This window comes from Denticeps clupeoides, chromosome 3, assembly GCF_900700375.1.
Source record: "Denticeps clupeoides chromosome 3, fDenClu1.1, whole genome shotgun sequence".
In the NCBI taxonomy this organism is placed as follows: domain Eukaryota; kingdom Metazoa; phylum Chordata; class Actinopteri; order Clupeiformes; family Denticipitidae; genus Denticeps; species Denticeps clupeoides.
The window spans coordinates 16612209-16637637 of NC_041709.1; the positions used below are offsets into that span (position 1 = coordinate 16612209).

At 40.9% G+C, this 25429-nt stretch overlaps 1 protein-coding gene across 8 annotated transcripts in view; it reads right to left on the reverse strand.

The window, feature by feature from the left end:
- The window catches only part of pitpnm2 (phosphatidylinositol transfer protein, membrane-associated 2), a 41763-nt gene that overhangs the window by 5623 nt on the left and 10711 nt on the right, over nucleotides 1–25429 (reverse strand). For 4 of the 8 annotated variants that reach the window (XM_028970934.1, XM_028970932.1, XM_028970933.1 and 1 more), the window contains 25 exons: nucleotides 21357–21547; nucleotides 15808–16022; nucleotides 15363–15484; nucleotides 14630–14863; nucleotides 13428–13760; nucleotides 12968–13063; nucleotides 12366–12470; nucleotides 12202–12266; nucleotides 11541–11597; nucleotides 10029–10273; nucleotides 9684–9873; nucleotides 9372–9491; nucleotides 8998–9227; nucleotides 7847–8025; nucleotides 7320–7490; nucleotides 6528–6665; nucleotides 5683–5847; nucleotides 5180–5434; nucleotides 4207–4355; nucleotides 2874–2990; nucleotides 2637–2753; nucleotides 2380–2528; nucleotides 1287–1436; nucleotides 638–821; nucleotides 180–308 (listed from right to left, as the gene is read on the reverse strand). In XM_028970934.1, coding sequence (XP_028826767.1) covers nucleotides 180–308; nucleotides 638–821; nucleotides 1287–1436; nucleotides 2380–2528; nucleotides 2637–2753; nucleotides 2874–2990; nucleotides 4207–4355; nucleotides 5180–5434; nucleotides 5683–5847; nucleotides 6528–6665; nucleotides 7320–7490; nucleotides 7847–8025; nucleotides 8998–9227; nucleotides 9372–9491; nucleotides 9684–9873; nucleotides 10029–10273; nucleotides 11541–11597; nucleotides 12202–12266; nucleotides 12366–12470; nucleotides 12968–13063; nucleotides 13428–13760; nucleotides 14630–14863; nucleotides 15363–15484; nucleotides 15808–16022; nucleotides 21357–21434 — 3993 coding nt within the window. In that variant the 5' untranslated portion in view covers nucleotides 21435–21547. Of the gene's footprint in view, nucleotides 1–179; nucleotides 309–637; nucleotides 822–1286; nucleotides 1437–2379; nucleotides 2529–2636; nucleotides 2754–2873; nucleotides 2991–4206; nucleotides 4356–5179; nucleotides 5435–5682; nucleotides 5848–6527; nucleotides 6666–7319; nucleotides 7491–7846; nucleotides 8026–8997; nucleotides 9228–9371; nucleotides 9492–9683; nucleotides 9874–10028; nucleotides 10274–11540; nucleotides 11598–12201; nucleotides 12267–12365; nucleotides 12471–12967; nucleotides 13064–13427; nucleotides 13761–14629; nucleotides 14864–15362; nucleotides 15485–15807; nucleotides 16023–21356; nucleotides 21548–22401; nucleotides 22502–25429 lie in introns of those variants that run through there. The other 4 variants (XM_028970931.1, XM_028970936.1, XM_028970937.1 and 1 more) reach the window with 4 other exon arrangements.

Here is a 25429-nt window from a genome sequence, read left to right on the forward strand (position 1 = left end):
ATGATTGTCAAGTAAACCCTGTGGGGAGATGAGTAAAAACAGGACTTTACTCTTTCACTGCACAAGTCAAAATTTAAATCAGAGTTCAGAGGCTCAGTACTGCCTGGCCTATTGGGTAAACAAAATGACATATTCAGGACATTAATGAATATTCAAGACATTATTTCTTAATGATCCACCTGACACTGGTGTTGCATCTTCTTAGTTGGCCTTCCAACAATATAGATCTGGGACGGGGGCAGGCCTAAAGAAGAGTAGACAGAGATGTCCTTGGTGGAGCCATAGGCAGCAAAGATCTTCATGTGAGCCTGAGGATTACAAGAAACATAAAAGGCAAAATATGTATGATCAGACATTCCTGATGTTTCTGTTTATAAGTAATATTACACAATCATTTGAATAAAGCAGTGATATCTCAGCGTTTGTATTTTTAATAAATTTGCCTTTTTTACGTTGTCATTATGGGGTGTTGTGTGTAGAATTAATTGGAGGAAAAATTCATTTAATACATTTTAGAATTAGGCTGTAACATAACAAAATGTGGAAAAAGTGATATGCAGTGAATACTTTCCGGATGCCCTTTATATATTATCATTCATTATCACTTTACAAAACCCTCTGTTTCTGCTTCTCTCACCTCAGAGATGAGATACTTGAGGAAGTTGGCTTTGTGTCTGAGTGGGTCATGCACCAGGCCATCACAGAAGGATACGATGCCATGAGGAAAGTTATGCTGGGACAGCCAGGCCACAACCCGCTGCTTCTGCATGTCCGGCCGCCCAGTCACATAAACAATCAGAAAGCCCAGGTCCTGCCAGTGCCTGACAGACGAATCAAAAATATATACCTCACCACACAAGACCAAGGTTTTGAAATTCAGGCACACACTTTAAAATACATATTCTGATGCTTGCCCTACCATGCACTGAGAAATCATGCCATGATGAGTGATTATAACTGATAGCCTTAATTGGCTGTATGTTCATGGAGAGGGTGGCAGTAGTTTAGTGGGTTTAGTCGCCTATGAAACAGATGACCACAAGGTCATCTTACTACCGTTGTACCACTGTGTCCCTGAGTAAGACACTTAGTTGCTCCAGGGGGCCTGTCCCTATAACTACTGATTGTAATTTGTTCTGGACAAGGGCGAATGCCAATTATTCTTGCGAAAGGAGTAAAAATTGTCTCTTCATGACCTCCTTATAAATCATGCCAATATGTTAGCACTACAGTAAAAGAAAAAGTGAAATATTTAAGTCAAAGGCTCATTTTTTCAAGACATCTACCTAACAACATCCACAGCTCCAGCTCTGACTTTAGGGTCACTTCCCATTATTGATACACTGGCCGCAAAGGATCCATCGATGCTGAACACCACAAACTCAGTGCCTGTGGGTAGCACAGTCAGGTAGCTGTCTGCAGATGTGTGGTCACCCCTGCTCACAAAAAACAATACAGTTCAAATATTTACTCAAACGTCTCACAATTGCATCTCAAAAAAAATTGAATATCGTGAAAACTGTCAGTTGTTTTCAGGATTATCTATCATTTCTGAACACTCATAAATGCAATATTCATCTGCATCTACAGGGCCTATAGAAAGTATTCAACAGAGAGGCAGCACAGAGACCCCTAACGAGTTCCACAGTAAAGACTGGAATATCTGTCCAGAGGACCACAATAAGGTGTATAGAGCTGGGCTTTATAGAAGAGTGACCAGATGTTCTGGTCAGGTGAGAGTAAAATTGAATTTTTTCGGCCACCAAAGAAAATACTATGTCTGGCGCAAACCCAACAATCCCAAGAACACCACCGCCAGTCAAAAATGGTGGTGGCAGCATTGTGTTTTTCGGGATGTTCTCCACTTGCAGGGACTGGGAAACTGGTCCGATATGAGAGAAAAATGAATGGTGCAAAATACAGGGATACTCTTCAGCAAAACCTACGTCAGTCTGTCTGTGATTTGAGACTGGGATGGAGGTTCACTTTCCAGCAGGACAATGACCTGAAGCATACTGCAATAGCAACACTCGAGTGGTTTAAAGGGAAACCTATACATGTGTCTAGTCAAACATTTAAATAGTCTAATCTTTGGCCAAAATGGACAAAAATACCAAGATATGCCAAGCTCATACAGACTTATGGGGTGAGCCAGCAACCTTTCGATTATGGGTCCGCTTCCTTACCCGCTAGGCCACCACTGGCAATTACATCGGATTGTTAAAATATTACCTATGAAAGGATTTCCCAACAAAGCAATGCATTAATAATTGGCAGGAGCTTCAGGTTGGAAGGTTCACCTTTTTAAATTATATGAAATTTATGAAAACGAAATCTTTCACAATATTTTTAGATTCCATTAGTAATGCCAAAACTCACCTCACCACCATCTTTACAGGGTACACACCAATGCCTAATCGCTTACTCTCCGGGATGAAGTAGGAGATCCGGCCACTGCTGTTAGTCAGCTCTGTGTCAAAGTAAACCCATTCACCTGATGGAGGCTGGGTCATGATGTAAACGTCCACCTTCAGGCAGAGGTGGAGGTGAAGGTGAAGGGGCAATGTTAACCCAGATGTAATCCAACAACAACACAGATTAAGGTTACACAGAAGCTAAACAGAAACAGTGCTGACCTTTTCTCCAGTCAGAGTGACCATATCCAGGGGCCCGTACATGAAGCGACCCATGACCACCTGTGTACCGTCCTCCGTGAACACGGCATCATTTGCACGATGGTTGGCTGTAACATTCTACAACACACAGATACACACTTTCATTTAATAAACCATTGGGAATGAACATAATATACAACAAAATAAGTAGAACATTCATGGGATCTGATCTGTAAAAGAAGTATAATAACGACTGACTCTGATTTTCACGTGGGTTCTCTTCCTCTGCCACTTCTCTCGTGGTTTATTTGGAGTGAACTCTGACACCTCCTTACCATCCAGCTCCAGGATACTGGAGTTCTCATGCCTCATCACCTGAGAGAAGGAGATGACAGCCAAAGGTTTATAATTAATATCACATGAAGGTAAACCTCCCAACCTTAACACCATCACAGACTACAGAGCGATTTGACACAGAGAACACTGTCAGACCAGACAGAACAGATGACACTCCTTTACTGAAGAGGAGGTGTGTGCAAGCCTTAGACTCAGGTAAAAGTGTATAAAGCATCAGGACCTGACGGAAGACCTGGCAGGGTCCTCAAGTCATTCGCTACTCAGTTGGCTGGACTTTTTCGCAAACATGTTCAACCTCTCCCTCTCACTGTCTGTATTTCCTGCCTGATTCAGCTATCATTATTTCTCTACCCAAATCCTCAATCCTTAAATGACCAGTTCAGTCAGCACTGCCATTGGTGGGAGGAAGGGTGGTAGTAGCCTAGTGGGTAACACACTCGCCTGTGAACCAGAAGACCCAGGTTCAAATCCCACTTACTGCCATTGTGTCCCTGAGCAAGACACTTAACCCTAAGTTTCTCCAGGGGGGGGGACTGTCCCTGTAACTACTGATTGTAAGTCGCTCTGGATAAGGGCGTCTGATAAATGGTGTAAATGTAAATGTAAGTCAGCACCTTGACACAGTGTTTCATGAGAACCACCTCATACTCAACATGACCAAAACAAAGAACTGAGGTATGGTAGGTGATCCTAACAGGTAACTGGTATGGAAACAGCCCTGTCTACAGCCGCAAAGCTCTGCAAAAAGTAGCGAGGTGACATAAACCAGCAACACGTGGACTTAAACACCTGCAATTTGCCCTATTGCACAATATATTTGCATATATAACTGTGTGTGAGTGTGTGTGTGTGTGTGTGTGTGTGTGTGTGTGTGTGTGTGTGTGTGTGTATATATATATATATATATATATATATGTGTGTATGTTTCTACATACATACATAGTACATACATACACACACACACACGCGCATATATATGTGTGTGTGTGTGTGTGTGTGTGTATATGTTTATTATTTTGGCATCCCACTGTTGCTTGAGAAGCTTTGTACACAAGAATTTCCCTTACATGCACTGTATTGTATTGTATTGGTGCAATTTCATTTGTCGTCACAAAGAAAATTTCACAGTCCAGTAAAAGACTGGCCTGAAGTTAACCACAATCACAAAATTAGTTTTATAACTTTTCAGTTGTGTTATACATATAATAAGTACAAATACTGAAATGGACATTACCTGTCTGAGTAGAAAAGACACCACATCGGTGGACTCCCAGTAAGAGGCATGGAAGAGGTGAGGAAGGGCCACAGTTGGGAAGGCGGTCAGGGCATCAGGGCAGTACAGGGCAAAGTCAATGCGCTTTGTGCCCCACCAGCGGGCAGCAACTTAAAAACAAAGCACAAAGTTGACGAGATTATTATCTGATGATTTTGGAACCAATTTATTCACTTGTGGCATGTTAAGAAATCAGAGTTTCAGAACATGCAGAATTTTACTCAGTCTAAAAAGGAAAATTCTCAGTGGGAAAAAATTCAAAACAAATCATGCAATGTGATGTCAGGCATAGTAAAAATGTAATATATTCACTGTGTGTTTGCAGTGTTCACAGTTGACAGTAAATAATACATAATATTCATATTAAGAATAAAATTGTCTCTTGCATAATTTATTTTAATAGGCCTATTCCTATTTGAGAACCACTGCCATGTAGCAAAGTGTCAGGCAAATGTGGAGGCAGTGTGTGTGTGTGTGTGTGTGTGTGTGTGTGTGTGTGTGTGTGTGTTTGTGTGTTTAAGGATACCAACATGTATCTGTATGTGTTCATGCTTGTGTTTGTGTAACAATTATCTTAATCTTAAAAAGATTAATATATGGAAAATATTAAAATGGCTGTGTGTCACATTGCATCAATTGTCCTGCTTTCTTACAGATTCATTTTGAACAATAACACAGGTATACATATTCTTGGTGCAAGACTGAGTTAGAAACATCCTGCAGTACTATGAAAGTCTGTGGTAAGGAGAACAAGTATCACACATAATCGCACGAGTTTGGGAAAGAAACTCCACCATCTGAAGTCCCAGATGGCGTCACAGGAGGAAAGGGCTCCAGCCAGGGACAGAGGTGTCTAAGGGACCTGAACAGAGGGATACCAGGCAGCAGGGAAGAGGCACACCCAAGATGAGGTGAACTCTTCAGCCCAGACTACCTTGCTCGAGGTCTAGCTGTGCAGCTGGTGATGCCGGATCAGAGTTCAGTAGAGGTGGAGACTCTGAACACACAAAGCTTCCACAGTCTGTGGAGTCCAGGAGGCCGGACCCTTCGTCCAGCTCTATGTAATTACCCAAGCGCAGTTTGTTTCGTTGCTTGGGTGAAGGGCTCCTTATGGACAGTTTATGGTATGGGAGGGCGAGTTGGGACAAAAGGCTAAGTTTTTTGGAATGATTAAGTTGGCATGCGTGTGCTATGAGACAAACAACAAAAACAGAATACAAAAGAAATAAGAGCATGAATACCTAAATAAAAGTGAAAGAAAAACGATAGAAAAGGTTTTATTTATAACAGGATGGACAAGAATGCAATATGAATTATCCTTCAGGCATGGTATCTGACCTATGATGGTATCCAGATTGTTTTGTTTTTTTTTTATGTACAAAACAGTGAACAGGAGTATCTCTTTCATCACCATGCATAGCGCACATGACCACTTACTGTTGGCTATGTTGGTGGCAGTGTAACTGTCGGCCATTCCTGAGACCTGACTGGCAATGCTGATTTCGCTGGCCCTCCGTGGGGCTCGGGACAGTGAGGCAAACAGAGGGGATGACGGGAAGGAATTCTCAGAGAAGATACCACCTTGAGAGTGCACAACATCAGCTACAGCAGGAAGACAAGACAAGACATCATTATAACACCAAAGCAGTAAAGGTGGCTGACATACATTTTACAATTTCAGAGGACACATTTAACAAATACAAGGACAAGCATGCAGCACCAAATATAAAAAAAAGAGCAGTACTAAACATAGCGCCATCAAAAGCATTCATTTTACATGGTACTCGGGGTCTTATTGGAGATAAAAAGCATCTGACTAAATTTACAGCTGCTGTGTGGAACTCTACTGGAAAACCATTGGTTTAGTGTAAATGAATGAGCTAATGCATCTATATAAGAATGGTGCTTCATTATAATCAAACAAATTTCTTAGGTTAAAAGTAAATAATCTTTTTTTTTTTTTTTTTTTAGAAAAGTACAAGGATACTCACAAAGCGCTTACATTTTACAGAATTTACTGATTAACCCAGCGCAACTAGCATTGATTAATTATAGGCCCAGCCCCACCAGAGCATAATAGGGTTTGGTGTGCTGCTGAGGGCACACAACTGCAGTATTTAAGGTATTCACCTTATGACTTTGTGCCTCAGCTGGTAATAAGTTGAACTGCAACCCAAAAGTGTTTGACTACACTTTGATTAATTAAGAGTATCCATGTACCCTAAGCAGCACATACAAAAACACAAAGAAGATGGCAGACAGAAACAGGAGAGGCTACACACATTCTGCTGAGGCTGGCGGCACTTGCCAGTTTAACACCGGAACAGGGATTGACGTTTCGCTGATACCATCCTGGCAGTGCAAGGGCAGGCTGCCCCCACCGTCCAACAACAGGTGGGGGTTGCTCTGGATTGTTTCCACTGCCAAACAAATGGAAGTGCAATTGGAGAGAGTGCCACAAGGGGGAGGGGGAAGACAAAAATGGAGACACAAAGAAAATAAAAATTACATTTACAAAACTACAAGAATACCTTAGTGAACTGACTTCATTTATGGACAAGCAAAAGCTGGCTTGACCTATGACCAAACTTTCATGCAGTGCTTGTTTGTTGAGTAAATTAAGCATGTAAACTGTTAATAAATAAAAAAGATATTTAAAGTGTTTGACTATTTGACTAGTCATTATTAGCCTCCCTCAACAAGTTCCAGGAAGCTGGATTCTGTACTATTGAAGAGGACACTGCAGATCAGCGGCAACATTAAAACCACTTGACCTGTCAAGACCTGGACATCAATTTGGGTCATTTATGATCCCTGCTGCACGCCCCAAAGATCTGAAGCACCAGTTGTCTAGCGCTGGTCATGTCAGGGGTTACTTTGTTCTGTAGCCTTGAATATTTTTCATGTTGATTGACGTATGCCACCACATTGACAGGCACCATTGTAAACAAATAGTTAATATTATTCACTTCATCCCTCTGTGGTTTCAATGTTCTGTATGATGCTCTAATTTAAATCAGCCTTAATGTAAACATTTGTTGATTGTGTGCAGTGGCATGAAAGTTGAGACGTACCAAGCAGAGCAGAGTTGCCATCTCCCAGTGGGAAGCGCTGATAACGAGGTACATTAAAAGGGGGCAGGAGGTGGAACTTCTTCTCCAGAAGGGGCTCCAGGCGTGATGCTGAGGGATCAGCAGGGTGGAAGAGGTTGTATACCTGCTGGCAGGCTGGTCGGAGATGAGACACTGGAGAGAAATCCAATCCAGAATGACCATGAGTCAAAAAGCATAAAGAGTACTTCATACTTCCTATACAAGTAGTCATTTACATCATCAGTCATCAATCCCAATAAATGAAGTGAAATTTTCTTATGTTGTCTGTTCTGTTAAGTCATGCTCAATCATTAAACGAGGTAATGGACTAGTTCACTCCAAAACCTTATTTTCATGAACAAATCTAGTCTCATCCATCCTCCCCAGACTGTGAACATGCTAGCTTCAGCTATGCCCTTAGATTTTCTTTAACAAAAGGGGAAGCACTTACTCTAATATAATGTATTATTACAAATCAGTCTAATGTGAATGTTTTAATGTGATCTTACCATCCAGTGTTGGAACAACAGTCTTCCTTAGGGCCAAAACCAGGCCCAGTGGCGAACCAAACAAAAAGAAGTCTGACACCTCAAAATCAAATTTGCCAAGAGCCCCTCCTCCCTCCAGCATGGTACTGCTGCTGGATCTTCGGGAGCCTGGGTCATTACGCAGCACACTGGAGTGCAAACTAAAAAAAAAAAAAACACACTAAATAAAGATTCTGCAGATTCAACACACCCAAACCGCAGCAGTTCTTGTTCCACCTGTCTTTGCATATAACTAGAACAATGAGTGCAATGCAGAACTGCTATATATCTATAGATGGGGATTAAGGTATTTCTTAATTTGTCTATTTTCAAGTCTTTGTTAGTGCATATGCGCACATGTGAGTCACCAGGAACAGACAGTGCTACTAGAAACACACCCAGAAAGCCCTGGATCTGGTGCAAAGCCATGGCAACCACATGGTATAAACAATTAAGTAGAACTAATAGAACTAATGTTGGTCCAACATTATCAAGGATCTAACTGAGAAGAAGCAATGACAAAAGGTGATAAGTCACTCTACATTTAATTCATTTATTTTACTGTAGTATATTCACTAAGGTGCAAGTGAGGTGTGAACGAAGTGTCAAACTGAAGGTGGCATTTCTATTGTTTTATTGCAGTAGCACAGGCACATTATGTTCATTGGCCAGACGCTTTTATCCATTTAAGCTAAAAGAAATATAATGCTGCTCAATTCAATTGCATGGTTTAGGAGAAGATGTGTCCACTAAGTTCACACGTTTTCTATAGTTTCTTAAAGGAGGTAGCTCATTCCACCATTTGGAAAGATCTGCTTTAATTGGTCTAACTGGTTATTGCCAACTGTTCATTGCACTGATTTGTTGCCCTGTGTGCCCTTGTGTCTCATCATCTTGAATGTCTGTGTTAATTTAATAAAAAAACAGACTAATAGCTCTATCAGAATAAACCCAATTTTTGTCTAAAACAAGAATGCCACATTTATAACAAGAACTACTGTACCTACTGTACTGAATGTTTAGTACTGGGCCAAAAATAAGAACAATTCTGTAGTACAGATGTCCTTAAGACTCTTGTGAAACATTTTAAATGCATCCAATGTGTGTCAGTGAATGTGTAAGAGCACTCTGACCTAGACAGAAAGGCCTGGTGCTGTTTGATGGTGTCAAGCTCGTAGGTGGAGGAGTCACTGCGTTTCCGTGGAAGCTGCTTTTTGGGGTCATCGGGGCCGCTGCAGCGTGGGATGTCTATATTGCTACGGCTAAGGTGCCGGCTGCCCTCCAGAGCAGACGGAGAGGTGGACCCGGAACCTGATAGGTAGCTGTTGTTGATCATAATTCCCGGAGACAGGAGGTCATTGTCCTGATGAGTGGGAGGAGTTCATGAATTGGATGGAATGGAAACAAGTAAGATGGAAATTAAGCGCCTCTGCTATGAGAAATAACACACATTTTCGCAAAGCGAAATCAATGTCTGAGTCTGTGCTAATGCTTTGATGCCTCTTACCTGCATGCTGATGATGCTGCCACGTCTGCTGCTGTTCTGGCTCTCAGGCACTGTAACACTACTGCTGCAAAGTGCATCAAAAGCCAAAATCCCTCCGATGCAGTCACCAATCAGACACACCTACAACAACAGGTCTCAATCAACACTCTGCTGAAGATGCTACACTGCTACCTTGGTTCTTGACCATTGTTGACATAAAAATCAAATGCGTATGGTGATTAGATCACATGCTTTTTGAGAAAATGTAAAATACAGGAATTATGTAGAACTCCTACAGCAGAAGAATTCTGTAGAAGAGCTTTTCATACTAACCTGACCTGAGAATATGGCACCTTCGAGTGACCTGATGAAGTCACTATACACCTTATTGGCTCGCACAATCACCATGGCCACGGCGTCCTGGTACTGCGGGGCAGAAGTGGCCAGCAGCGGCAGGGCTGCCAGCGGTATGTGGTCCTGGCTGTTGGAGAGGCAGCCCTCGTCATAACTATAAGGACTCAGACTTAAGATTGAAAGGAAACAGGAAGCAAACATGAGTGTTTTCACACTTTCCACACTTAACTTCAGATATTTGCTATGAATCAGAAAACAGAAAAAAAAAAACTAAGTAGGGAGGGTGTGAGTGAAGAAGCCTGCCCAAAGTATCATGTTGCTCACTTGGACACCAGGGAAAAGGCCTCAGCGCAAACTGCAGGGCAGGGCACCAGGCGGATGGCGATGCGGCCCAGTGCAGCGGGATAATGCACACGCATGACTGTCTCAAACGCGCTGCTGATGGTGTTCACATCTCCCTGCTTACTGCTCTGCTCCCCTACGCCCGTGTCCAGTATGTTCCCACCATGGAGGACCAGGATGAGGACATGGATCTTTGAGGGCTGCAAACTTGTCTGAGCAGAGTCATCCTGAGTGGAAGGAAACATAATGTAATATTACACCATATGTACAGATGAAGGATCGCATGGCAAACTTTCAGTCAATGTTGCAAATCACATGCCCCAAATCACATATGGAGAATGAATGGGATTAAGCAAACTACTTGGGGTTTTTATGAACAAAATAGACAGCAGTAAAGTAACAGTGAAGCTGCAAATGATGCAGTGTCCACTAATGCAGCATATGTCTGCCAGGCAATGGATCTGCTTTTCTTGGTCTAATTGGTTATTGCTAACTGTTCATTGCACTAATTTGTTACCCTGTGTGCTGGTTGCATTACCCAGAAAGTTGCCTTGTGTCTCATCTTGAATGTCTGTGTTAATTTGGGCTCTAGTATTCCACAAAAAAAAACAAAAAAACAACAACAGACTAATAGCTCCATCAGAATGAACCCAATTTTTGTCCTAATTCTAAAGCGGCCTTGTTGCATAATATATGATACACATGCCTCACGTGCACATGGTCCAAATTATCCGTAAAACAGCTACACATCAAAATAGACCATTAAAAGCATGATTGAGATAGCGTTCGCAAAATATTTAACAAAAGAGACTGACAGGAATATTACACTTGCATGACCTATCAAACAATCAGATAACAATGTAGATTATAAAGCCTCGTTTAAGGCGAAAGTTGTTAGTCATGGCAATTATTTCTCCCTCTTTTAAATTGGAGCAAGCATGGAGTGACTTGACTGGAGTGAAATGAAATTAGAGTGGAGCACGGAGCAGTATTGAGTGAAACTGAGGTGCGGACAAAGCAACAGCCTTGTGAGCGAAGAGAGGAAATAGTCTCCATTCCTCTCACAAGATCAGATGTATATTTACTTAAATAGTTTAGATGGAGAAACACAACAGAATAAGGTGATTACACTATTCTTAGACATGAAAATGGTTCCAGGTTCCATCATATACTATGACATTTTAGCTGGAAGGAGCTTGATTGAAATAGTCTGATTTGATGGAAGTGCTGTTAATCTGGTGGATCTTTTAGTCTGATTACTGATGTAATACTAGTGTCCATGTATCCAGGGACAATAATAGCAGGGAGCTTTGCCAAATGGCAGAATACAATTTCTTCAGCATGCATTCCTAAGACAAGAAGAAAAATGTAGCTGCTAAATTCTAATAAATACAGACTGCAACTAGAGATCCTAATAAGTAATCTGATCGCAGGGTATCTAGAGGGACTGAGGTTGAAGAGGTTCAGATCCATTAAACCTCTGAGAATACTCACAGGTGAACATGCAACTCTGGCCTTGTGGCGCTTTCGGATTTTTACAGGGCGGAACTTCTGAACATGAGAAAAGAGAAACGATGAAGAGCACCCCAGAGAATCTCAAATCTGAGAACTACCCTCCCAACCTAGCTGTCACTTCAGCATCATGAAAGCGGACCCATGATCGGAAGGTTGTCAGTAAAAAAACTCCCAAACCGCCATGGTGCCACTTAGGGACGGTACTGAGCAAAGTACCGTCCCCACACACTGCTCCCCAGGCGCCTGTCATGGCTGCCCACTGCTCACTCAGGGTGATGGTTAAAAGCAGAGGACACATTTCGCTGTGTCACCGTGTACTGTGCTGTGTTTCACAATGACAATCACTTCACTTTCAACTTGACCTTGAGTTCACACACGAGAGACCTTTTCCAAGCACGTATAAAGCCTGCACTTAACAATTTCCAAGCATGTTCTTTTTCTGACATATTAGGCCTTATCAGGGCTTTTAGTTTTGTAAATCTATAGAAACCAAACAAGAATTGCTGGTGTCTTCCTCTTGTAAATCGCTTTGGATAAAATAGTCTGCTAAGTAAAGTAAAGTAACAGTGGACCTCCTCCTCTCCACACCCTTGTTGCGTTTCTTAGACCCCTAGACTTAGGAACGTGACAATGCTGATACCTCATTTATCCTGTCAACACTCGCTGCTTCTGTGAATTCACCCCCTGATTCTTGATACAGGTCACCTGGCAAAAGACATCACTATATTAGAGAAATCAAATGTATGCATTTGTGTGTGTGTGTGTGTGTGTGTGTGTGTGTGTGTGTGTGTGTGCGAGGCATACCCTGTGCTTCGTCAGCTTCAGAGGTCTCAATTTTGTCCATCAGGTCATTGGAGCTCCACTTTGTGATCTCTTTAGGAATTATCTCCTCATTGTCTGAGAAGTCCTCTGAGGATGTAGAGCGTTGAATTACTAAGTTAAGCATCAAAGGTCCAATGAAAATTTTCAGATTTTGAATCAAATCATAAACCGTTGTCTGTATAAATTAGTCCTGAAAGATGTACAGATGTATTGGTAGTTACAGTCAATATTAAAGCAAAGTTCTGAATAAAGGCTCTACCCCTAAAAGAATAAAAAAGCTCTCACCTGTCTCCAATATAACATTTTAATACAGAGGAATTTGCTCAATGTGTGACTCAGCACAACAATTTTTTAAAGCATATTACAATTTTCAGATCAACTATGAACAACTGCTGAATGCCTTTTAGTAATGGAAAGTAACTCAAGCCAGTATCAAGGATTATTTATATACCTGCCTCAATTCACCCTGCCTTGGTTAAAACACACACACACACAACACATATAAACACAAACCAATTTTGAAACAATTGGTGACAAAACTATTCATGACTGCACATTTGGCAAATATGATTTTGGGAGATTACCATGAGCATCAAAGTACTCATCATCAGTGCTGTCTTCCGAATCTCGAGCAATGCTTTGCATCCTCCATTCTGAAATGCTGTGGCGAGATGGGCTTCCTGGGTGAATACCAGACAGGAGGAATCAAGTCAAGTAAGGTCAAGTAAGCAATATCTTCTGTGTTTCCTGTTACCATAAACATGTTTACCACAGTTAAAAGCACAGCCCATTGTATCACCTTAACCTTATCATAAAATGAAGAATCTTTGAAGAAATAAATTAAAATTCCTCATCTAATCAAAAAAGCAGTATCGGTAACTAACTCGGCACGCACAGCTTAATCCTACAGCTATTGCTGGATTGCTCCTCTCTACTTCGCTCCCGGGGCCTGAACCTGTAATTATTGCCTGTAATTCACTCTGTAGAAGAGCCTCAGTTAAATGGATTGAGGTAAACAAAAAGGCACTGTGGAGACAAACTCACCCCCTCTCTTGGAAGAGCGAGAGGATCTAGAGGAAGTGGACCACTGCTTGGTGAGCTCTCCTCGGTTCTCCAGGGTGTCACCCCGCCCATTGGGGGGATCGGAAGCATCTATGGAGCTGATGGCCTCTTTGGCCTCCTGGTCCATGTCTGTAGTGGCCTCTGTACCGTTGGCCTCTCCCCCCGCCTCGTTGCAGCTGTACTGTGCCATCTTGGCCGCCAGGGCCAGCTGTGTCTCCAGCTCCAGCTGCCGGATGTCCTCAATGGTCAGCCCATACCACTCGTCTTGCCAACACCAGGCCTGACGATGGGCACGTACCATCACCTTCCGTAGGCCTGGCACAAACAAAGCCCGCCCAAACACACATTAAAGACAGTTCAGCCATGTTTAAAAAACAGAACAAGACTACTCTGATCATAAAGTGAAAGTGAATTGATTGTCATTGCAATGCACCGCAATCACAGCACACGTCCTCTGCATATAACCCAGCACCCTTAGTGAGCAGTGGGCATCCGGGGAGCATTGTGGGGGTACAGAACTTTGATCAAGGGACCTCAGTGGCATCTTGACAGTTCAGGATTAAAACCTGCAAACCTCCAATAAAGAGGCAGTGGAACCACTGCCCTGATTTTAAGCAGGATTATCACTTAGAATATAAATGCCTTATAATAAAAGATGTAAAAACAGTTTTTTTCACAGTCAAAAAATGACTTTTTACTTTATCAAAACTACCTGGTAATTGTAACTACCTTTTAATTTTAAAGTGCAAGCCCACTATAATAATTTTAACACAATAATAACACAATATGTAATAACAAGTAATAATTATTCATAATAATAAAAAAAGACATGTTGTGGTGCAACTATTGGATCAAGACCAAATTAATGAAATGAACAGTTTCATATGGTTAACATGTAAATATATATAAAAAGGCGTATCTAAAAGCTGCTGCTATGTGAAGACAGGAAGGCTTCAGGCCTCCTGTCTTATGACTTTCACAGAATCAATGCTGCATTTTTTTACGAGGAAGCCAACAATTAAATGGCAGTCCAAGGACTTTCCAGCATGTTTCGATATGGAGCACAGCGATACTAAAGATGCCCATGGCCTGAATATAAAAAATGTGCAGACCAGTAGTGTAATATATGCTTATAGAGATTTTTTTTTTTCTAATTGTGCAGCCGAATTGACTAGTGAACATACCAACATCATGGATAAAGCGTTCAATCTTGGACTGCATGCCCCAGTAGCGAAACTCAACCTTGCACAGCTTGTATGCACACATGACGGGGGTCCTGTCAATGTCTTCATTGATTTCCTCAATCCAGTTGTCAGTGAGGGGGCCTCGCCTGGTTTTCAAGGACTGGTAGAGTTTGGGGTCTTCTTCCACAAGGTATTCATGAGGAGGAATGGGGTCTTTCACAATATCTATAGGATCTAGAAATACACAATAGAAATAAACATGAAATGCATGTTTATATGTAATATATACTTAATTACCTGAAACTAATTAAAGTGCATGTGCAAAAAGTATCACAAGTATCCAGTTGGAGAACATTCATGCTTTCACCCCTTTAATCAAAACAGGTATGTTTATGTATTTGCATTACATGGCCCAGCTCCTTCAATGCTGACAGTGCTTTGTGTGCTGGCAGACAGCCACTAGGTGTCCCCCCTGAATGCCATACAGGGCATGGTTACGCAACAGTGTGCTCAGGATCATTCCCTAGGCAGAGGGCTTTCAGACGGCTTTCAGCACCTGTCCTGGAGGGTATCTAGGCTGCAAAAATCAGCCTTGTAATTTTACCCTCCCTGCACGTACAATCCATGCATGCTAGAGACAACACAGGTTTAAAAGACAGTGGAATATTTACTGCAATGTCGATCTTTACTTTGTAAGGCCAAAGATCAAAATGAGTTTTCAAGACAACCATACCTACAGATGTTTGTCGCTTTTCTGCTGAAGACAAATTAAAGACATCAGTCTGGGTCCCTGTGTCGGGTTTATAGTATGTCTCAATGTCGATGGAAAACTTCTCCACAAACGGACATGTGTAGCTATGAGAAATTAGATATTGTATTATTACACACATATATACACAGACACACTACAGGCCCAAATTTAGGGCCCACCCTAAAAAAAAAAAAAAAGAAGAATGTAATAGTAACAAATAATTCAACCCCAAATGCTCAGACTTCTGACTTACTCGGAATTGCTTGAAAGGATACAGTGAACCTGTGCTGCTATGAAAAAGACGTGGGGTGGTGATTTTCTTTTAATGTGAGAGTAGACACATAGATACGTACATGCATACAAACATAAACTGCACATACACACATGGGCATTTATCTGTGAAGTAACAGTGAAGTCGCAGTCTCACCGTGTACGGGTGTAAGGGTAGGCGTTCCATGACTCTTCCTCCACACGAAGGGCAGCTTTGGGCAGGATGGAGCGGAACCAGCTGGGGATGTGCATGCCAATATGGTAGACCTTGTGGGTATACTGGCCTTCACCCCCAGGCCCATCAGTGTAAGGCCGATTCTCCAGGATCTCCACCCCACTGCCCTCACCACAGCTCTCCTCTCGGCTCTTTTTCTGCATGACGACAAACGGCTTGGTGTCACATATTTAAATATTATACGTTTAAATACCTAAAACTACTAATTGCTCCGCTCTATTATGAAGCAAGATCAGGAAGTGCCTTTTTTTTTTAATGCCAGCATCAGTAAGAAAAGGGCAGGGTCTGATGAGAGCAGCTACTTCCTGACAACACCCTCAGAACATCAAGAGCCTCCACCATCAGCCGGATTTTATATTTATTTATTTGCAACACTCTCAGTCATCTGCCGTGGTAAACTGAGTCTCCAGCAATCAATATCCTTGCACAGTGATTGCCAAGCTGCTTTCCTTTTCTAAGCATCTTCTAAGGGCGTTGCCAAATGGATAAGCGGAGCCGGGAGCCTGCAGCAGGGTTATATGTGCTGGCTTTGTAACAGAAGCTGAATTCTTGTTCAATAAATGACCAGCCTTGTAAACTAATCGCACAGCACGTTGCTGTGCTAATGGCTTAACAATATGACGACACATCACTATGTCAAGGTCCCATCTACAGAGTGGATGCATTGTGAAGCAAAATATGAAACTAAAAAAAGTGCAAAGTTAAGACCTCTCGTGTAAATCCTATTTCTATCCACGATCAGCACATTTAACACAATGTGCTTCCTGACAAAGCAGGCACAGGTAGCTACTGGGAGCCAATGGAGGGAACATTTGGGAAGGTTAAAAAACAGTTGTGCTGCTGCATTCTGCATTAGTTGTAGAGGCTGGATGGCATTCAGACGTAGACCTGCTAGAAGGGAGACAGTAATCCAGTCATGAGATTACTATGAACTGAATGAGTATCTGGGTGGCCTGTGTTGAAAGGGACCGCAGATCCATCTGATATTGTACAGAAGGAATCTGTGTGACAGACTGGTGATGTGAATTGAGAAGTAGAGTTGCTTGTCTATAGTTACTCCAGGGTTGCATGCAATTGTAGAATGAGAAATGTGCGAGTTGTCCAGGTGGATAGCTGATGTGGTAAAGACTCTACTGGAATTAATATTACTTCGTTTTTTGTGGGATTGAGTTTAAGATGATAGGCTGCGATCCAAGATGAAATGTCAGTTAGACATGCAGAGATTCTGTACATAAATGTAATGTACTGAGTTCCAGTAAAAAAAATAATGTATTCAGAATATATATATAATAAATTTTGATCTGTATGTGTAAAACAGCTGTGCTCTATTGTTATTCGCTTATTGTAAACATTTATTTTATATTCTGAATTCTGTTACATCGCAACCATGGTCAATGATACCAAAGATAGGCAGTGGTTGCCTAGTTAAGGAAGTGGCCCTGTAATCAGAAGGTTGCCGATCTGCCAAGGTGCCACTGAGGTGCCACTGAGCAAAGCACCGTCCCCACACACTGCATTTTATTATACTTTATTATTTATTTAAAATAGAGTAAATTCAATATCAACATACTGAGGTTGTTAAAAACAAATGCTGAGCTTTCTCTGGATTAAAAATAATATAATACATATCAAGAGCATTATGTATGTATTTATGTTATCATAATTAAAACAGTGGAGTTTCAAAAGCCCTGGGAACTGCACAGCACTTTTGCTTGATTAAATATTTTCCAGAGCACAGGCCTAAAATGTTAAAAGCTCCCTTCAGCCCATTTACATTGGCAGCCATTCTGTGTTGGTGATTTGTTTTCATGATTACATTTTTTTTTTGTCCTTGTGACAGTCTGTTGAGAAATAGCAGGCCTCCCACAGTTTCAACACTTTCCAGCTCTTTAATATATGCATATGGTTATGACTGCCACGCAGATCATTGACAGCTGACAACTTCTTTAAGGAATTTATTAAGATGTTCCATGAGCCAAAACTGCACACGCACACACACACACACACACACACACACACACACACACACACACACACACTTCCAGACACTATAGTGTTGCTGAACCTGTAAATAGTGTAAAAGATTGCATGGGACGATTGTATGGGACCAAAATGCTAAAACAATTCTGTAATGTTTGTACGTTTACTTGTCCTAATATTTAAGATACTCATATAATGTGGAACATATAACTCATATAATGTGGAACATCATTTAATTTCAATGTATTTAAAAAAAACTGAAAGTTTTGCAGACCTTTAAAACACTGTTACCTCTCATGATGTAAAATTTGTACTAATTTCAATGAAATTCAAAGCAAATTATTTTCATAACCCAGACATTCAAAGTTCTGTTTATATATGTTATATTGAATAGTGCATCAGGCTTAATTAAACTATTCATATTATGCACCACATTTTAATTCTTCCCAGTACATACATGTCACACTTGTTCAAAATTCTGTCCACTAACTATGGGGATAAAGTAACTTGTGTCATCAAAATGTCCCAAGAATCACGTAGTGACTCGTCCTTTGGTACAAACACTGAGGATAATGGCTCTGGACTGGAACTGGAGGCAGCCAGATGTGATGCAACCTGACATGAGACGGAGGAGCCCTGGTCGGCGAGCCATTAAAATATCATTTTCTGAACAGCAGCAGCGTTGGGCTCGATGCCAGCGGAACAGACAGAAAGCTTTTATGAATGATATTTGCTCTGCAGCTCTTACTCCAGTCCACCGGATGGTAAAATGTTACATAACAATACCAGAGAGAAAGAGCTGCATGGACAAAACGTCTCTTTCCTTTAGTAAACAGAGCAAAGCGGAAAATATTACATGAAAAAGATTTTAACATTTTAACTTTATTAACTGTTGATATATTAAGTGACACCAACTATAAGATCACAGGCTGAATTTACAAGACTGAGAGAGTACCAGCATACCACTGCATACAATTTTACTTTATGCTGCTATTACACTGCACCAGATTCCATTTCAAAAGGTGTGGCAGCTACAGAGCCTGTCACATCGGCAAAAATGTAGAGCCAAGCCCAGAACGGGAGGGGGAGGAACATTTTCATTAGTGGAATTCAGGCTCTCCTCCCGTTTTCAGCAGCTCAAGTGGTGCTGCCAGACATGCAGTCAGACATATACCAGGCTCTGGGTAGAGGGGTAGGGTGGGGGTGGGGTGTAGACGTGAGCATCTGTTCTGACCGCTGCTGCAGTGTCTGCATCTGCTTGTGCTGCAGTAGCCAATATGTCACCAGCCTTGCTGACAGGCCGCGTCACGGCTGACACCTGTCACGCTGGCCGCCATCAGTTAGGCGGGAGCCTGTGTGGTGTTATCTTACAGCGCAGGGAAACAAAGACGAACTACGTAACATGCAGAGGGCAATTAAAAACTGAGCATCCATCAAAGCATGTTACATTCTGATTAATATTAGGGTAGGTAGCACAGGCAGTTCCAGTCATGTTTATTCTCACATTATATTTCAGATTTATTCTAATTATATCAAGTAAATGCAATTAATGTCATTAATCAGAAAACCTTAGCACCTTAGTGTGTGTAATTTAATTAGAAGTTTAAAAAAAGAAAAAAGGTTAAATAAGAAGACTTCCTCCCATCATTTCTGAGCATAGTCCTTTGTTTTAGTTGTTATGAAATGACTGAGAAGACATCAATCAAAATGCATTTGGTGTTGTCCAGTGGTTGGTACTTTAATTAGTGTCCACTGTTGTAGTCTGGTTGTAGTCTGTTTTTAGAAATGAAGTAATATGGCAGTCCGTTACTGTGTTACTGTGCCCTCATGACCGTGCTATTATGTTACGTTAATGTGTGCTTGTGATTTCATTCATGAGGTGCATGTGTATGAGAGGCCGCATCAAAGCCAAGGTGTTAAAATAATAAACTAGTTGTTCCTCTAACCAGTTTGTTGTGCATTTTTATGCTCCAAGACCACACATGTATTTCTTTCAAGCAAACACTACAATTTCAAACTTGTGATTAATTTTCATCCTGAACTTTCCTCACACAAGTTGTATGTTTAAAGCAGAAGTCAGAGATGGTGTAAATGTAAAGTAACTCAATCTGAAGGTTTTATCAATGTTCAGATTACCGCATAACCTCAAAATTCCAAGAAATGACTGTTGGAGTTAAAGGGAACTGCCCTGACCATCTGTCTGCTGGTCAGCAAGCAAGTAGTCATCTTTTGGGTTAATGCAATGTATTCATCTGCATTAAGAAAAAAAAGAGCAACCCAACCCTTTCTAAAAGAATCTTGGTCCCCATCCTATGTTTTGACGTATTACTTAATAGCCAGCACCTTGGAACTCTGCCTTGCCCATTGAAAATGATAAGATGTCTGGCTGAGAAGGCCAAGAACTCCAAAATAACCTATGCCTAATGCTACACACACATATTTTCTGAACACACGTCAGCATCAGGAATAGTCTTGCTTGTGTGTAGAGGTTGCTCCAAAAATTTGGGAGCATTTTAACAAAACCTGTGCCGTTGTCCTGGCAATGTGCCTGACCTTTCCATCCACCACCTTCTTCTCATAGTGAAAAGAAATGACACCAGCCATTGCCACGCTCCTGCTGATGTCACTAGTAACCATGGCAACAAGAGCTCAGCTGTGACGCTGCACAAGAGGGGGTTGGTCAAGGAAAGCAGGAATCGCAGAACAGACAAAGCAAAGGTGTCATCCTTCCTCAGACTGTTCATGTCTCCCGCATTCATCATACATCTGCCGACATTACTGCAGTACAATGTAAAGCACTGCTGCATGGGTAGCTCCTGGGCTATCTTGAGCTTCTGATAAATAACATCAGTGAGTGACATTCAACATGAATGCTAAGAATCCAAGAAGTTTTAACGCTGCACAATATGGACAAATGAGATACTACAGTCCACACTCTACTATTGCTTGTGTAATGGCAAAAACTGAAGGTTCCTCTATGATTTACACATGCTATAAGAGAGGCAGCATCAAATGTATAGCCCATATAATGCATATTACTACATAAAGAGATATGAATGGTAAATAATTCATTCATAATCTGTAGTAATGCAAACATACACGTGGGGTGTAGAGCAATGCTAAAGATAACTAGAAAAACTCTGCATGCTTTTACATTTTATTTTTGTAAAATAAATATACCTAAAGACCTTTCAATCTGTACCAATTTGGAATACATTTAATCCCATTGAAGATTTTATTAAATTTTTTAAGATATTGCTATTTATCTTGCAATAGATTAAAAAATTGACCACCCATTTACAAACCTTGTATAAATGAGGAGGTTGATGCCTGGATGTGTTAAAACCATAACATCAGCATTTTCATTCTTTCTCTGAACATTTATGATTCTCGAAAATTCACAACCTATCATCTTGATACTCAAAATGCTGAAATAAAGTAGCTTTAATAATTCCCATCAGGCACTTCCTGATGGAAACTGAGGCGCTGACCTGGATCATGTAGAGCTGTGCGATGCGGTACTCCTCAACACTCATGGGCATCGGGATCCGGTACTCCTTAATCAGCATGTTTATCCTATCTGGAACTCTAAGCAGTCTGCTGGGTCTGGGGCAGTCCAGTCCAGAGAGTGGAACCTATCTGAGGTGCATCAAAATGCTGTGGTGGAAGTCATTGCAGAGACCTGTAACAGAGAGAAGAAGAAAAAAAAAAAAAAACAAGACAATGTGTAGAACAGCAGAAAAAATGCAGTAGCGTTGGGGTACTGGTAGCTACTACAGGAATATGATCCATATCTTCACACTGAGGTAAAACATCAATACTCATAATGTACTCTAGCACTCTGTCCATCTGATGGACTGTGGGCACCATAATTCATTTCAATACACAACATCAACTTTTGCTGGAGACTAGTGCACCTTTTCTCCCATTTATACTAGAAACCTGTTCAACAAAATCAATATTTCTTTCCGTCATGCTTTCATTTCCATGTGTAGTTTACAGATTCAGCTCATTTGATTAGATTCACAAGTGACAAGTCTGTATTCAGATGTTCAGATATCTTGCATTATTTTGAACCTCAAAAGGAACACAGAACCAAGAGCTAAATGCAATTACTACATGGCTTGCTAAACCTCATACAGAAATATTCATTAGCCTGGAACATGAAAAGCAGCGGGCATTCCCAAGAATTCATGCATTAATATTTTAGTGTATATTACATTATTTCAGTCTAATAACTAGGAAGTAATAACAGACCTTATGAAAAATTTGCCATCTCAGAATTCACAGGCACACACCAGAAACTGCTGTCACAATGTAATGAATTAAACAGCACCATTTTCAGGTTACGCAGCCACTTGCAATAAAGCGCGTGACATGCCGCACTTTAACAGGCAAGGTTTCAAAGTGATTAAGTGATCACTGTTATAGCCCAGACAAAATGACACAGCACCTGATACACTGTGCATTATACACAGCGTATACACTGTGATACACTCCTACAAGATTACATAAGATGGGGGGTGGAAGCAGTACCTTGGCCAAGGACCAAGTGGATCGGTGGTGATGTTCGTCTTTCGCGCGGCATGGAGAAATATGATGTACCTGCTGGTGCTACTGATGTCCAGACGGTAGGACAACGCATGCAGAGCCTTCAGGGGAATCACATGACACGTCGCCTACTTAGTGTAAGATGGATTATCCTGGTGGTGTTACACAAGTACTCCTTAAAGCAAAGAGAGTATGCTGAAGGAGGGCCTTAGGTGCTTAAGTGTCAACGTCCAGTGAGGGTGATTTCAACTATCGGCTGAGAGACAAATTCCCACACTGCAAAGGGAAAAACAACCTCTGATCTTAGTTATTGTAAAATCATTTAAGTGATTTAATAAATAATCATTTAAGTAATTATGATAATAACTTGATTCACAATTGGAGGAAACCCGTGAGAGCATGCAAACCACACACACACACAGACAAGGCCAGAGACAGGATTCGAACTCTCAACCTTGGAGGTATGAGGCCGCACTCCGCACTTAATAACTACTTTTATCTGTACTTTTATCTGTACTAATTCCTTCAAAGATTCATAGAAAGGTCTACATAAAAAAACAGTGCAGCCTAAGGCAGCTATTTCCAAAAATTCTAACTGTTCTTTTTAGGGTTGTCAAATGGATTCTCGGATATTAATTGACACTAAAATGTAGAATTGCCTTTGATACCAAGTATCACTGGTATCGATACTTCAATTCCAGTTTTGATCTGCCATTTTCATGGAATTCAACGGCAGATTACAGCAATTTTCAATATGCATTACAGCAGGCAGCCCCTTCACTGGCTACCTGGAAGACCCAAAGTTTACATGAGATGCACACCATGCTTGCTAGGAAATGTAAGGGTTCAATTTTAATAATTTTAGCTGGGTTCGGGTCACGACAAACTTGCTTGGTATTTCTTTCCCCTTTATATTAAATGTTAATATTTTATAAAATGTTTATTTGATTCTTGGCCTCCATTGTCAGGTGATTCATTTTCTTTGCGTGTGCTACAAGTTTCCCCTCCTCTGGTGATGATTAAAAGTAATCTGACTAAGGTACACACATGTATTTATATCTCACCTCTACCCTCCTTCGGTGGCCAGCTCGCAGAGCAGGGACGAAACCCTGATAACCTTGTTTTTCCACCCTGTTGTTTTTTACCAAAGCAGAAGATTAAGATGACCTTCCAAAAGCACAAACTGATTCCTGCAAATAGTTTTAAAAAACAGTAAAAGCCCAAGCACTTTGCCGAGCAGTGATTAAGGTGAATAATGAAAGTGAAAGCAAAGTGGTTGTCATTTTGAAACACTGCAGCACAGCACACGGTGACACAATGAAATGTGTCCTCTGCTTTTAACCATCACCCTTGGTGAGCAGTGGGCAGGCATGACAGGCGGCCAGGGAGCAGTGTGTGGGGACAGTACTTTGCTCAGTGGCACCTCGGTGGTTCAGGGACCTTCTGATTACGGGGCCGCTTCCTTAACCTCTAGGCCACCACTGCCCCACAGTTTGCAGGTGAATAGTCAGACAGAGTTTTTCAATAAGGTTCTCAATAAACTTTTTCTCACCGAGTCGGGTTATTGGAATCTTTATTTTCCATGACAGCTTTTGTAAACCATTTACAAGTAAATAACACGTAAAGAACTATTTTACAATATTACACACTTTCCTTTGAAAAATAAAAGTGCTAGACGTTTGAAATAACATAAAAAATGTATCAAATAAATAAACGAAGGAATACAAAAAAAGCTGTGCTTGCTTGCATTATGAACATGCTGAACTGTGCGGAGTTTGCCTGGAATCGTTTAGCAAGTGATACGGATTCGACAACGACAGCCTCTTCACCATTGCTGAAAGCACGTCTACATTGCGTTGGAGTGCGAAAGTCCTACCTCAACGGAAACACATGTAGTAGGCTGCAGCCGCCACAAACACAAATTATACACAATTGGGATTTTCGAAAATGCTTTTTCGGATACCATTTTATTTGTTGGATTCTGCGATTCTGTCCCTGTATTCCACATTGTAGAAATCATAGGGCCCTGTAATTGTTCAAAGCATATATGCAAAAGAGAAGCAAGGAGTTTTTTAGTTTGGCTCAAAAACATTAAAATACATTTTCTTTCATTCATTCATTTTTTTATTTGTTCATTTGTTATCTATTTATCAATTTATTTATTCATTAATTTGTAGTATATGGTGTTATGACTTTTTAAACATTCCAAAAAAAATTTTATTAATTAAAAAAATGTGTTTGTTCCCCCCCCTATTGAAAATAGTACTGAGTATTGAGTGCCATCCTTAGTATCGCTGTCGAGTTTGAAATTTCAGTATTGTAACAAGCCTAGTTCTTTTCAATGAGGCAAATTATCTGGATTAAGCAGAATAGAAACAGTGTACTACAGATATTTTGGACAAACCGTAATAAGACGTGTCTGTCAGTACGTTTAAAGATGCATACCTTAGTCCTAATGGGAATGGCCTTTTGTATTTACTTCAAGCACTGGAGGGAAGGAGGGAAGCATCCTAAATCATGACTATTGCAGCATTTCATCCTGATGATGAAATAGTGTCCCCTGTGCAAAGGGACACTAACAAGAAAAGTGTAATTCTACAATGGAAGAGTAAGAAACCTTAGCTGCTGGGGACTAAAATAAAAATGTGTTTGCTATTATTTTCCACACCTTTGCCAACAGCATACAATTTCTACTGCTATTTATGGATCCCTCCTATCGTGTTCCTATGTTTACAAATGTTCCAAGAACAGTGATGTATGAAACCTACTCTGAGTATAGTTTAGTCTGGATTTTTCCATTCTGGACTGGTGATGGCAGAGAGTGAAAAGACAGCTGTAGAAAGAAACCATAGAAATAAACTATATAATTAGTTGTTGAGATCATCATGACAATTAACACCAGGTCAAGACCTTAGGTAATTTGTTAAACATTCAAACTACATACATCACTTCATTAGTTCGAAAAAGCCATATTGAGCCAATATCACCATCCATTAATAATCGCGGAATATGA